Raw genomic sequence first — 13,871 nt, 5'->3', positions numbered from 1 at the left:
AAGCAAAGATGCACAAAATACGATATTACCCTTTTTTTTTGAAAGAAAGGATTTACTGCTTTATAGAGCCAGTTTGTCGTGAAGCAGCGTGGGATCATGGGAGCTGTTGTCTCCTGCAACATTTCTTGTCTCTCGTATTATTCTTGGGGCTAAAACTGTGGATCTCTGTGGGTTTGAACGTTGTTAAAAAAGTAATAAACAAACCACCGTACATAACACAGGTCTGGTTGTTGAATAGTTTCATATTTTATCTTGAAACATTTGGATAGAAACTACAAAAGAACGTGAGTCAGCGAACAACAGGATTTCCTTTGCTTTAAATCAGCATCTTATTTGAATGCTGCAGTCTTTGCAAGTCAAACCTCCAGAGAGCTCGGGCCTGTCTGTGCAGATGGCGCTCGTGCAGCCGCTGCAACTCACCACCCGGCTTTCATCTGAGGAAAAGCATCTTCACTTTTCATTTGACATTTCTGCGAAACCAAACATTTATCGCAGCTTCTAAACGAAGGTGGGCTGCAGAGGAGAGAAACCCTTTCAACACGGAGGAGAAGGTGTCGGACGCGACTCCCTGCATGTTGCTAGAAAAGAAACCAGAAGCATATTCTTTGCAGCACATTATACGTGTGATGTGTGAGCGCTGGGCGAGTAATGTGTGAAGGCAAAGGCGAGAAGGAAAAGAGAGAAAGATGCTTTGTGTACTTACAGTGTTCTTCTGGCAAATTATCTCCTGAAAGAGGGTGAGAGAAAAAAACATAATTTAGAGATTCAACAAGCACATTTTCTCCCGACTCTGAATTAAACAAGACAAAACTAAAACCCATTAGCTGCACTTAAATCTAATAACGTACCTGAGAAAGTTAGATCTTATCAACTGGTTGACTAATATGAATGTTCCTGTGAACAGTCTGTGGCAACAGTGGCTCCCATTAGTTCAGCATAAAGGAGGAAAATACAGTACAGTACCACAAGGTGATGTTTAAATATGATAAATATTAAAAGATATGAGCAAGATGAGCATCTGGCTTTGTGTTTAAAAGTTACCCTGCATGGATCCCTGAGGACCAGGAACAATTCAAGATAGCAGGGATTGAGTTTAAGACCAATATTGTACTTTTTGGGATTAAGTTGGACATTTGCTAAATTCCATTCACTCACAGATTCAATCAAGATCCATTATTTTTTGTGTAATCTTAATCTTAATCTAACCAATAAGCGATATGACCTCTCGCCCGTCACTTCACCCGTGTGTGTGTATTGTTCTCTGTCGCACAAAGAGACTATTTCATTCTTAAGAAAACAAACAGCGTGACCGGCCGCGAGGACACAAAGGCCTCTGTGGGGCTGTGTGTATTTTTAGTCCCTTTTGGAGAACTCCCCTATTTAAAGAGCAGCCCTCGCTCAGAAAGCAGCACCCTGTGGAAACAATGGAACCGCCGCCTGATACACATCAGTGGAAACCACCAGAGAGAGGAGGTCCTGTCGGGCTGGGGCGAGGAGCTCCAGCCAGACGGGTGGGCACCAGTTCCCGACCACAGGAAGGGAGGGGACCCGCCAGCTCCCAGTTTGCGTTAGCACTGGGAGGAGGAATGAATCCAGGGTATTTGGGAATAGAAATAATAGAGCTGCGAATGTGCGTTAGCTCTTTAGGTCATGTTGAAGTCGACTGTGCAGAGGAACCTCTCCTGACAGGCTGAGTGGGGCGTTACGCTGACTGGACACTTCTGTGGAGACTCCCTTCACTCCACTCACTGCACATGAAGGCCTCAGTGTTCCTCAGATACGAGCCGCTGGCAGCAGGAGGCTTTTTAAAGGGAGCTCAGCTCTGGCGTCAGACTGTGTGAACCACATCTTGTCTGACACACACAACACAACACACACACACACAGTTGTCATGTGCTGACACAGGACCAGGGGGAGATTCTGGGTTCCAGCCCCACAGAAGTTATAAACTGACATTTTAACAAGATGTGTTTCTCTCTGTTACAGATTCCCAAAACACATAATAATGAATGATGCACGCACGGAGAAATATTTGCATATTGTTGGGGAATTGTCACTTCCTCCTACTTGTCGGGTCCCCCCCCCATCCCCCCTGGAAGTTGTTGATGGTAAAACACCGATCATGTCAAAGCGTTAGTGGATAAACAATTACCCAGCATGCAACACTTGTCGTGTGAAGTAGCTCGACTGCTCTCGTCCCCTGGAGAAGGTTTATTATATTTTCACGATGTTGACAGAGGTAGTTTATTTTTACTTCAGGTATAAATCAGACGAGTCACGAGTTTGAATCAACACGACTCAACACAAACATCTTAAATCGTTGGTTTAAGAACTGAACAAACTTAAATTGCTAAGAAATGTCCTTTTCAGTAACAAAAAATAAATCTTATAATTGAACTCTGCCAAATAAGTTAGGGTTGAGACTGGGAAATAACTGGGATTGGTGGTTTATTTCCATTTTGTGTATGCTGGTGTATCTGGTGTGTCTGTTCTTTATGTCTAATCTAAAAAATCACATTTGAAAAGGTAAAAGGAAAGGCGTCTCAGTCTTGGATCCACTAACTGACTGAAAGATGAAAGATAAATGAGGCCTTGTTGACGTCCCATCTTAAATGTTTCATAAATGCATTTCCTTCCCTCAAATTACTGCCGCTCCTGGTTCCTGCTCGTAAACCACGACTCACCTGCAGCGACTGGAGGGAGTCGGAGTTGGTGTCGCAGTACAGGATGATGTTGTTGGCCAAGCTGAAGCTCTCCCGGACTCCCAGGTGGTAGAAGAGCGAGGGCTGGCGGAAGGCGTCCGTCATCTCCACCACGGCCAGATCTGACGGAGACAAACAGGGAGCGGTGAGGTGGGGGGGCGGTACAGTCATGTGAATATTTTATAATATTTCATCTTCATCATTATAGCTCCACTACCTTCATTATATCAAAGGTTAAAGTGACTTAGGGCTGATTTTTGGTTTTCATTAATCCCAACATCGACTGGACTTTATTGTTCTGGTGACGGAGAGACGCAGCTCAGAGGTCAAAGGTTAACGGACTCGTCTGAAACCACATCACGTGTTTTGTCGCGACTACAAACTGTTCACTGACGTCAGCCACAGATTCTCGTGTCAGGGAGACAAGTGGAAGCTAATCGCCCTCTTGAAAAACAGATCAGCTCCGTGGATGAGGGACGTTTGATCCATCTCGCTCAATAAACACAAACACAGTCAATACCCCCCTCCCCCCCGACCCCGGACTCCGACTGTATGATCAGGGTCAACAGGTCAACAGGAGTAAATACTGTCCAGTGTCACTCAAAGCAGCAGGACAGTGGCCTCTGGTGAAAAGGTTCCCAGACTCCTGTGCTTTTACATTGAAAACATACAGCTGTGTCACACCAGGGCTCAGTCACAGGCTGCTGAACTGAAACGTGAATCAAAGCAATGAAAACAAAACTCGTGAAAATCTAACATCTTGTATTCAGAGGTGGTTATGATGCTTCTGTGGCGTTTACCAAACTGATTGACTTGTAGAAGGAGCACGGCCGTGTGATGGAGGCCCCTGACAGGAAGTGGAGCTGTGCACGCCGCCCCTGATATCGCTGCCAGCCCCTGATAACAACAGACACCCACCAGCCCCGGTGGCTGTGCTGCAGTACTGACAGGGGGGGGGGGGGGGGGGGGGGAGAGATAACACGTCACCCTGTGTTTTTCATCTGTTTCCAACTATCCACCTCTCTGTGTCAACAAGCCGGTCCCACAGAGACTGGAGGAGAAGATTGTGTTGTTCAAAGACAATGTGAAAAAGGAAAAGTGATTTAATGAACATCTGTTGCAGACAAAACTCTGATTAATTCCACATTGTGTATGAAACCGGAATTACGGGAGTCCGATCAATATGGATCTTTAAAGTGTTAAACCCCCCCCCCCCTCTCGCTCCTTCAGAATAAAATCCCTCCGATCGACCCTCACAATTTAACTCAACAGTTCACATCAAGCAGTCGATTTGAATTCTGTGGATCTGCCAACGCCACTTTGCAGAAAGGAGCCAATCAGACCCACTCTGCAGGCACTTGTTGCTGCCGCCCCCCCCCCCCCCCATTGCAGCCAAGTGGGCACGGACACGAGGGATAAAGAGGATATTCAGCCCAGCAGCTCTGTGCACTGGGGTGGAACCTCGAGAGGGCTTTTTGTTTTCTGGATGAGCAGCCGGCGTCTCCACATCAGGACACACAAGCAACAAGTCCGATTTCACTTTCTGACGCAGGAGGCCGAGGAGGGGAGTCGACCTCGACCCTCCCGTTGACCCGACCTCTGCTCGAGAGCTTCTCGTTGCCTCCATATCTGTGACGCATTTCCATCAGGGATATCGTCACTGATATTTTCCGGCTTGTGGAGTTGGTTTGTTGCATTTGACTGAAATCCTCAATTCCTTAATCTCACTACAACCCTGAGCACACAGGGGAGTAGAGAAGGTGATTGTCTCCTTCAGGGCTCTAACTTTACGCTCTGTGCTCACAAGGTGCAACCGGATGTCCACATCCCGACGGCGCAGGTTGTCTGAGGAATCAAGGATAAGCTTGTCCTGATTCTGTGCAAACAGGGGACCCATCAATATCACGACTGAGCAGCACTTTAATTCAGAATATGTTCAGAGGCTGCAGACGTGAGGAGTAAAGTCGGAGTAAATCTCAGCTGCTTTATGTGAATAGAAGGAAAATGGTGTCAGGCTGTCACAGAGCACTGGTTTATATTGTAGGTGGTGAATGAGGAGGAACACAGAGGACTGGGTGATTATATTGGAGATTAACAAGGAAAAGAAAAGGCGAGTGTTGTTCTGCAGGGAGACAGGAGAGGAGCCATCAGCTCTCTGAAGTGTTTAGTACCCAGAGCCCCTGAGAGCGTGATGAGGTCGTCAGTGTGGAGACTAGATGCACACGTGTTATAATGAAACCCAGCAGGTCACAGGCTTCAGTGGAAATGTCTTTTCAGCTTGTCACTGCAGGAATAGATTTTTAATATATTATTTTAAAGGCTGGTGGAAGATGAAGTGCAGGAAATGTTCTAATCTGTGAAAAACATACAGGGTTAAATTTAGAATTTGTTAGGTCATCAGCCATTTCTATTTCCTGTTTCTAGTTTTTTATTCCGGCTCCCAGGCACAACATGAACATGGGTCATCACAAACCTCCAATACACCCTGAAATACACACAACACGACAAACAGTAGTGTTGTGTGTCTCTTTGCAGATCTTTTTTGTGTCTTTGCAGTCATTTTGTGTTTCTTATTAGTTGGTTCCATGTCTTTGTGTGTCTGATGGCTTTCGTTACTTTACTATCTCTGCTGTGGTTATTTTGTCACTTTTTTGTGTCACTGTGGAAATCCTCTTTTTGTGGTTGACCTACTTCTCTTCCTTCTCATTTTACTGCTCTTATGGTCAATGAGTCTGTGCATCTCTTGGTCAGTGTCTTGATTTTATCTGTGGTCATTTAACTTGCTTTCCAACACACTCTCTGTTCCAGCATCCCCCCCCGCGCCCCATTGTGCCCAGTGGGCTCATTTACTGGTCCTGTCTGGATGATACGACAGGACTACCTGTGGTTTTATTACACACACTGAAGGTTACTTCCTATTTTCTCTCTGGACTTTTACTTCCAGTGTCAAACAAACGCTTTGATTGATTTGACTTTTATGTTCATTCATAAAATCGACCAGCCTGGGAAGAAGTTGATGGAGAGGTGTGTGTGTGTGTGTGTGTGTGTGTGTGTGTGGCAGCGCTGCCAAGAAGCTTGCCGTGTGAGAGTGAACTGATTAAACCATTGGCCTGCATGAGGCCTTTTGTGAGTCTTTGTATTGTGTTACATAAGTGAAGAGAATTTCCTAGCTTTATATGTGTACTGCAGGGAAGAGCTGGGAACACAACACAACTCAGAGCAAAGATTCTGAGCATTTGAAAGAGAAAATGTAGGACACACTTCAGGATTAATGGAAACAGTTGAAGACTGTGGTAAAGGGAATTGAAAACCCTGAAGCTCCTGAATCACAGCCTCAGTGTTTTTTCCATCCTGATGTCACATGACACATTCACACGCTACATGCCAATAGCGTCATGTCTGACACGCCCCACCCTAACAAAGACATTGTAAAAACCAGGGCGGGGGCCGACATTTCCTACACGCACAAGGAATTGGCAGACCAATCACAACAGAGTGGTTCCAGTGGCCAATCAGAGCAGGCTGGGCTTCATCAGGAGGGAGGAGCCTTAGAGAGACAGAAGTTTGAGACAGAGGCTGAAAAGAGGAGCGGCAGCAAAGGACAGAACGAGTATAGTGAAGTTGTTTATGAACACGAGAGCATGTAAACACTTTCAAATAACAACACAAATTAAAATGATGTTATTACACAGTCTGCCAGAAGCCTCGCAATCGACTTCTTGAACTCCCGTCGACAAACATCACACAGACACAGAGACTGTGACAGCCGAGCCGAGCATCTGAATGTTTCTGGAGAACATTCACGTCGTGAACTTTGTACTGATATAGCATCACAGCTGCCGGCACAGAACCAATAAGGGAGTCACACCCAGACACCCTGCAGCAGCCTCAGTCATCTGATCTCATGATCTCACCTTGTCTGTTGTTTTAATATTTGCAAATCACCTCAAAGTAAACAAAGTGTGTCTGCACCAGGGAGGGGGGGAGGGAGGGGGGGGGGGACAAGATGAAAACATGCAGAGCGATGTCCTGATAATCCTGTGACGCCTCCTTCAGCAGGACCCGATTCTAAACCAGATTGATTCGCGAGGAGGGAAAACAATTCAATACGCTCTCGCCCTGTTTGGCATTCTGCAGCACTCGGCCTCCTGCTGCAGCTTCCTCACGCCCAGCGGTGCCTCTCAGGGGGAAACAGGGGAAGGAGAAGAAGGAGGGAGGTGCTGAATTTGTCTTATTGGCTCCTCTTCCTCCAAGCTGTCTGTTTTTTGGAGAGAGGGGATCTGCTCAATATTAGGATCGCAACAGCCGGTTGCAGTGGGTTTTGATAATTTCATTTCAGGGACTTGTCCTCTGAGCAGCGAGCCGAAAGGAAAGAGAACACAGACACAAAGAAATCTATCTTAATAAGTGAGGGCTGTTGAGAGATGTAAACAGTCGCTGCCCGAAAGCCGTCGGCTATAAACAACACTGAGGCCACGTGCTCCATGTATGCAACACGTCCTTGAAGCTCTATACAGTGCATGAGAACAAACCACTTTATTGTCCACGCCAGCAACAAACAATTAATGGGCACTTCTGCAAATGCATATTCATACTTATTGAAAACAATCAATACCCAAGGTTGTGTTAATATTTGAGCCTGAGGGATTTTCAAGGGGGTTCCATTGGCATTTATGTTTGCAGGCATTAAATAAAACAATGCTGAAGAGAGGTCCACAATTTTAAAGTTAATTCTATTAATTCAAGTTCTGTATATTTAGCTGTATTTGTGTTTTAGGGGTTTATGGTTAAACTGTAAAACTATAAAATCAGTATCTGAAGTTTTTATCCACTAATATCCACTTGTATATTATTTTCTAAAGCCACTATTCTACTACTCTCACAGTAAAATGGAATATTTTATATAATCAACTTCACCTCACAGTTCAAGAGCAGGATAAAAAGTGTGCATGTAGGTATGTGCACGTACTTTGGTCTGATAACTGATAACACTTCAGTTCTGTGAAAATGTTTCTACCGATGCTGAAAAGCACTAAAATCACATTAGCAGTACAACCGGTCGCCAGCTGTGTCCAGCTGTGCACGCCTGTAGTTCCACTCTGTTCCTGCAGGAACAGAGGACAGGTGGGGGGGGGGGCACTCGCCACAATCACTTACATAACAACTCCACATAAGAAGCTGTAGCCATGGAGACTCAGCGAGGAAGCTGCTCTGGATGTAAATCAGAGCATCATTGTGTGGCAGAGCAGATTTTCCTCTCCTCGCAGCTGAAGGAGGGACTGAGGCTTGTGGTAGTGGAGTAAAGAGCAGTGGGAGGATTGCCTGACACGAGGTGGAAATCTCTGAGCGCCACTGGAAACCATTTCCAACACTCACTTTTTTCCTCCCCCCCTCCCCCTAAAAAAATGAACCCCCCTGAGAACAGAGCGTCCAGAGCAATTTGAGGCGGCTGCACGATAATTACCTCTATACCAGGTCCTTACTTCCTTAAATAAGGTCTTTCTATTCTAAAACGAGGACCTGTTAACCAGAGAGAGTCTCACTAATGGCTCGAGGGGCAAACTTTGTGAGACCTGACCTGAATGCAGTCGTGGGCGATCTTGTAGAAGGAGCCGACATTTAGCTGAGCCGTGCATTCAAGGCAGGTTTTAAAGTCTCGACCTTAATATGTTATGATATGCTGTGAGTAGATGTCATGGGTTGTATGACAAGTAGATTGATGATTGAAAACGTGAATCAGCTTTTCAGACGCACTGAAGGTCACTAAAGACGGATGGAAAGCACAAAGGTTAAAGTCTCAAGGCTTGTGAATTCCTGTGAGTTGACTGGAAAACAGGGGGTTTGCAGAAACCAGTGTTGCAACAGCTGCAGGTAAAAACCTGTTTGTCCCTCTGGGAGACGCTTGATGGAGAACGTCATTGTTGTTGCTCTTTTTGAACACGATGCCAACTGCTTCTTCACAACCAGAGGAGAGGTCATCCAATAAAATGCAAAGGACTAAAAGTGCCCTCAGGGGTTGGGGTGGGGTGGGGGGGAGGGGAGGGAGTGGTTTGGAGGAACACAAAGTTCTTGTGACATGTGACGACTGAAACCGTCTCGAGAAGTTGGCAAACGTGCACGGTGAATTCCAAATCCTACTCAGCTACCCAAAAAAAAAAAAAATGCAACATAGAACAAACAGACGTTCTCCCATAAATACAACCCTGGGAATGGAGGAGGGAAAAAAAACGACCATACAAGTCTTTCAGCTGAGAAGCTCTGTCCTCAAACACACCCGTCGTCCCAGACATGTCCCCAGAGGACACCAGACAATGGTCGTTCAGCAGAGAGATTCAAGCTTCCCTTTATTTTTAGATGCAAGCTTGAAAGACATGACCCTGGAAACACCGCCATGCAGGAAACCAGACCAACGTGCCAGTTGCACCACTCTCCTGGCAGACTGCTCCTTTTTTCTGTCTTTCTTTTTTACCTCTCCTCCTCCTCCTCCACTTTGTTGCCTTCTCACACACACACACACACACACACTGAGAGCCATGGCCCCCGAGAGGGAAAAATAGCTGAGAACAGAATGTGAATTCATCCGCGGCTGACAAACACGCAGGGAGAAACCCGTGCTGCTGCGCTGGCTGCCTCGACTTGTTTGATTTGCTTCCTGCTCTGTTCTCTGCCGCGCTGAAATGAGAGGGAGCTGCTTTTATACCAAGTAAACAATGTTTTGACCTGATTTCAGTGACTTCACACGACGGGTGGCGCCGGGACGAAGACGCAGTCGACAGGGATTAGAGGGAAGTCACACCTGGGTCTCGGAGATGTAGAAAATAAAAAGGTTTTCTAGCAGAAACAACACAAATATCACAAACCAGGTGCCACTGAGCCAAAATCTCCTTTTTTGGTATTTTTAAACGAGTTCCTGAAAAACAAGCTCAGCTGTCAATCATGACCTTTCACCTTGAAACAACATCAGTGTGACTAAAAACTACCTTAAAATGTATTTGAGGTCTACTTGGACTGTTTAGTTTTGCCCATGTCCCATCTCTCAACCTGGAGGAGGTGAGGGTTTATGATGCAGACGGCCAACAGGGGGCGATCCAGACTTTGTTTCCTCCTGAGAAACAGTTGTGCCTTTTCAACAGAACTCAATGTCCTTCGTGGTTCCTGCCTGGCAATCGGACTGAAACTGATGAGTCAATCTCTCTCTCTCTCTCTTTCTGTCTGTCTGTCTCTCTCTCTCTCTCTCTCTCGCTATGTCTTTCTGTCTGTCTGTCTCTCTCTCTCTCGCTATGTCTTTCTGTCTGTCTGTCTCTCTCTCTCTCTCTCCCTCCACTGGTTTCTGAAGTCGCAGGTTTCTCCCACCTCCTTCTGGATCTCACCTCGAATGAACCCCTGATAAGACCTGAGAGTTCTAATACACCGCCTCTCCACCTCCCGTCATTTTTCTGAGGGGCACTTAAGAGATAACGCCCGGGGGGGAGACTCGTGCACTTACAACACCTCCTGTGTGTGTTAACAACACAACGAGGGTGAGTCTGCAAAACATGCAAATACAAAAACACAAGGGGAGGGGGGTGTGTGGTGGGGGGGGGGGGGGGGGACACGAGGAGCGGTTTTACATCATTGACGAAACTCCACGTGTACATGAATTTCACAACAATAAAGAATAGAGAAGAACAAATTCAAAGCTTCCGGTTTTGATAGTTCCTGTTGAGAAAGATCATCACGTAACAATACGGTAAAAAACATCTTTCCCCCCCGCCGACGTGCACTCGAGGTTCTGTCAGCACCGTGTCGGTGACGCCGCTCTATCCCTCAGACGCCGTTGAGTGGCTTGTCGGCTAATTCCCGGTGACCTTGTGCCCTCTGACCTCCGAGGGGCAGCCAGGCATGCAGAGTAAACAGGAGGGAGGATCAACAACTTAGCATGGGGCCAGCTGACGGGAGTCCAGAGCCGCGTGGCCTCTCGGCTGGCGGGAAGTGTTCAATCTTCACACCGGGGAAGTCCCCAAGACGCTCGAGGTGTCGACACCGGACGTGGAGAAGGATCAGAAATCACTCCCTAATCAGAAGGTCCAAAGGTCCCCTGAAAGTCAATAAGGACGCACACACTCATAGACACAATTCCCCTAAATAGACTTTTCACCAGGATTCATTTATTATTCACTGGGAAATTGATTGAAATATCAATATATTCTGCAATGTTGAACAAACCCATTAAAGATTCTTGGATCTGATCATCTGTGCGATCTGTTTGAGGACTTAATGGCTTCTTCTTCTTCTTGGCCCATGTCCCATTGTTCCCAGTTTGTTTTGTGGATATCTGTTAGAAGGTTTTTTTGCTTAATCCTGCCGATTAACTAAATGACGGAGGCGTGTGGAGGGACCAACAGTTGATCAGTTGAAATCCATTTGCATTAATTAGCGGCCAACGTGCTTTCAAATCAATTGTAACCTGCGACCAGAAGAGATTTAAACACTGTCCTCAATATTAGGAGATAAGGGCACAAGTGGACAGCCTCACAGCAGTTTGCTGGCATCGCGCCGAGTGTTCGATTCCGGCTCAGAACAAGAGGAGAGCAAACACAGAGACGGAGGCAGAGCCGCTTTCAGAGCTCGGCTATTGTTCAAATGGCACATTGTGCTCCCCCCTGCAAATTACACAGCAATGCAACGTGACGATGAACCGGAGAGATAAAGCTCTGCATGCCACGGCCGCGACCCGACTTCACAAGACAAGTGGAGAAACACAAGTCTGTGCAGCTAATCCCTGAAATGTGCCAACATCCACTGCTGCACTTTTAACTCCGCAGGCAATGAGGAATTAAGAATTAAAAAAAACAACTCCTCTCAAATGCATTTCACCTGAATGTGGTTATTTCAGGAGAAGCGAACTCAGTGTGTTTAAAGTACATCAGTGTGTTTTGTTATGACTCCCGAGAGGTTATAGATGATCTCAACCCAACCAACCAACAGCTGATGAATCCATCCTCCAGCTGTGTCGAGTCGATACTGAAGCATTAGCCGTGGCTACGAGCAATTAGCTGCGCAATTATGTGGATTGGAGTCATTTCACTGATCCATTTGAGCACTTACGTGTTGTTCCACTGGTCAGCGAGTCATCAATCCAACCCTCTTAGCTTCTTTCACTTCAACCGCCATCAACACAATGAGAAGAAACGACTAAAAGCTCAATTACAAGACAGAACAAAGGGAAAATGCCTCCAGTGCAGAGTGGGCTTGAACTGGAGGCCCACTCCAAGGTTTCTCATTGATTATGTGGGGACCCGTCATATTCAAATTTGTCCCGTTTCACTTTCACAATACACTCATCATGACACCACAAGGCATCTCGCACTTGGGGATTTACTCATTTGCTGCATTGTGTGTAGGTGTGTGCGTTGCGGTCTGCTGTGTGATTTTTTGCGCGCTCATTCGTAAAGTTGTTACCCTCCACGCAGTCAGACCTCAGATTTCCGTTGTAGATTTGCAAGTAGCACGCAATGCAGCTGTCTCTCAAATAATGAGTTGTGTTTCACAGGTCAGATCATCCCTCTGCAGTTAGAGGGTTATTATCAGTATTATCTATCCTGAGCTGAATGTTTGTTTTGTCGTGTCTAATTGAATTAGTGGTGAAATGATTGTTTTACATTAGCAGAGCAGGGGCAGTGGGTTCGGGTCTCAACTCTCAGGTGTTAGGCTCAATTCAACAGATCTGCCGGTGAATTGAAAGCTTTGTTTTCCTCTTCACCACGAACAGTCCGGTGAATCCCCTGCTTTCCTCCTGAAGCCTGTAAATCTCCTGCTTCCCCAGAACAAGACCCTGAGACACTTCCACCTGGAGCCGACCCAACCTTACCAGAGCACTCCATCATCTCCCACTGCAGATATACTGGATATATAAAGTAATTTAAGTATAGTACAGGAACCATTCATTATTAATTGATCAGGCAATTGGAGGAAAATGATTTGCTATCTATTTGGATACTGAATGAATCGTTAACAATTGAGCGAGCGTCAAGATCCATTAGTCCGAGGTTCACATCTATAGATCCTGTGGTTCCAGACTTCACATGTCGATAACATGACGTCTGTGATCAACAGCAGCTTCCCTTCAGTTTCCCCCATCATGTTCCATCGCAGCCCGAAGGCGTGACCATCAGCCTCTGCCGTCCTCTTTGTCCACGGCGCCACGTGAGGAGGACGTTGGAGGATGGACGGGGACAGGCTCTCGTTGTATTTCAATCTGGCAAATCTTCTTCTTCCAAATCAGCAGGAGCAGTGCACGAGCTCCGGCTCCAAGCTCATTGTTTGAAGGTTTTTTGTTGTCTGGCCTTCATGTCGGCTCCGCGCTCGTGCAGGAAGAGGACGAAGCCGAGTGTTTGTGTGTCTGTGTGCGTCAGATAAAAAGGGTTTCTGGGAAACATGCCTCCGACCTCCCATGTGGATTCTGAGTAAATTCAGTAAGACGCAGGAGGAGAATCCGAAATAAAGAGAACTTGATGTGTTTGTACAACTAATAATGTTTTGTTATGACAAGCAACACGTCTGTTTGTGTTGAGCAGAAACTTTACAACCGTCACTGACTGGAAGGCTCGAGCTACCAACCCTAACCCTAACCCTATCATCCTATGGTTAAATGCATGTAAAATAAAAAACCCATTTAAAGAAATTTTGTTCCAGAAACCTCTTTTTGACATCATCTAATCAGACGGTATGACATTTTGCTTTCATTATGTTCTTCCCTATATTCTTCTATATGCTTCTCATCACACTCAGGTTATTTTATTTGAACCCAACTGGTTTGAACCTGGAACTTCCTGGTAGATTTCATCCTTATCTTTGCCTCGTGTGTTTCCTACTTTATCTGCACTTTTAAAAACCAAGGTTCACTCTCTAAAGTCGCCCAAACTCCTTCTCTCTGACGCCTCTGGAGCTCAAGGTTCCCCACCGTCCTTCAGAAGAAGCTCGTCACAGCTGCACACTGATATGGTCTCTGTGATACATGGAGTTCTAATGTAGCCTCATGGAGGTTTTTGAGGAAACTGCAGCTGTATCCTTGACTCTTGAGCTGATTCTGTTTGTGGTTTCGATGCAGTCACAGGTATCTCCGCTTTTATCGCTGCTGCACAAATCCTGATAGCAAATATCTGAGTTCAGAGTATCTGGCTCGCCAGC

The 13,871-nt window shown here is 46.1% G+C and overlaps 1 protein-coding gene across 1 annotated transcript in view; it reads right to left on the bottom strand.

Annotated features, from left to right (window-relative positions):
• Nucleotides 1–13,871, bottom strand: part of map3k5 (mitogen-activated protein kinase kinase kinase 5) — a 43,957-nt gene that overhangs the window by 28,450 nt on the left and 1,636 nt on the right. Inside the window, exons 2-3 of the mRNA XM_062410821.1 lie at nt 2,685–2,824; nt 704–727 (exon numbers count right to left, since the gene is read on the bottom strand). Of these exons, the coding sequence (XP_062266805.1) occupies nt 704–727; nt 2,685–2,824 (164 nt within the window). The remainder of the gene's footprint in view (nt 1–703; nt 728–2,684; nt 2,825–13,871) is intronic.

The sequence above is a fragment of the Platichthys flesus genome, chromosome 18 (assembly GCF_949316205.1).
Source record: "Platichthys flesus chromosome 18, fPlaFle2.1, whole genome shotgun sequence".
NCBI classification, from domain to species: Eukaryota; Metazoa; Chordata; class Actinopteri; order Pleuronectiformes; family Pleuronectidae; genus Platichthys; species Platichthys flesus.
This window is presented reverse-complemented; position numbering and strand designations above follow the sequence as displayed.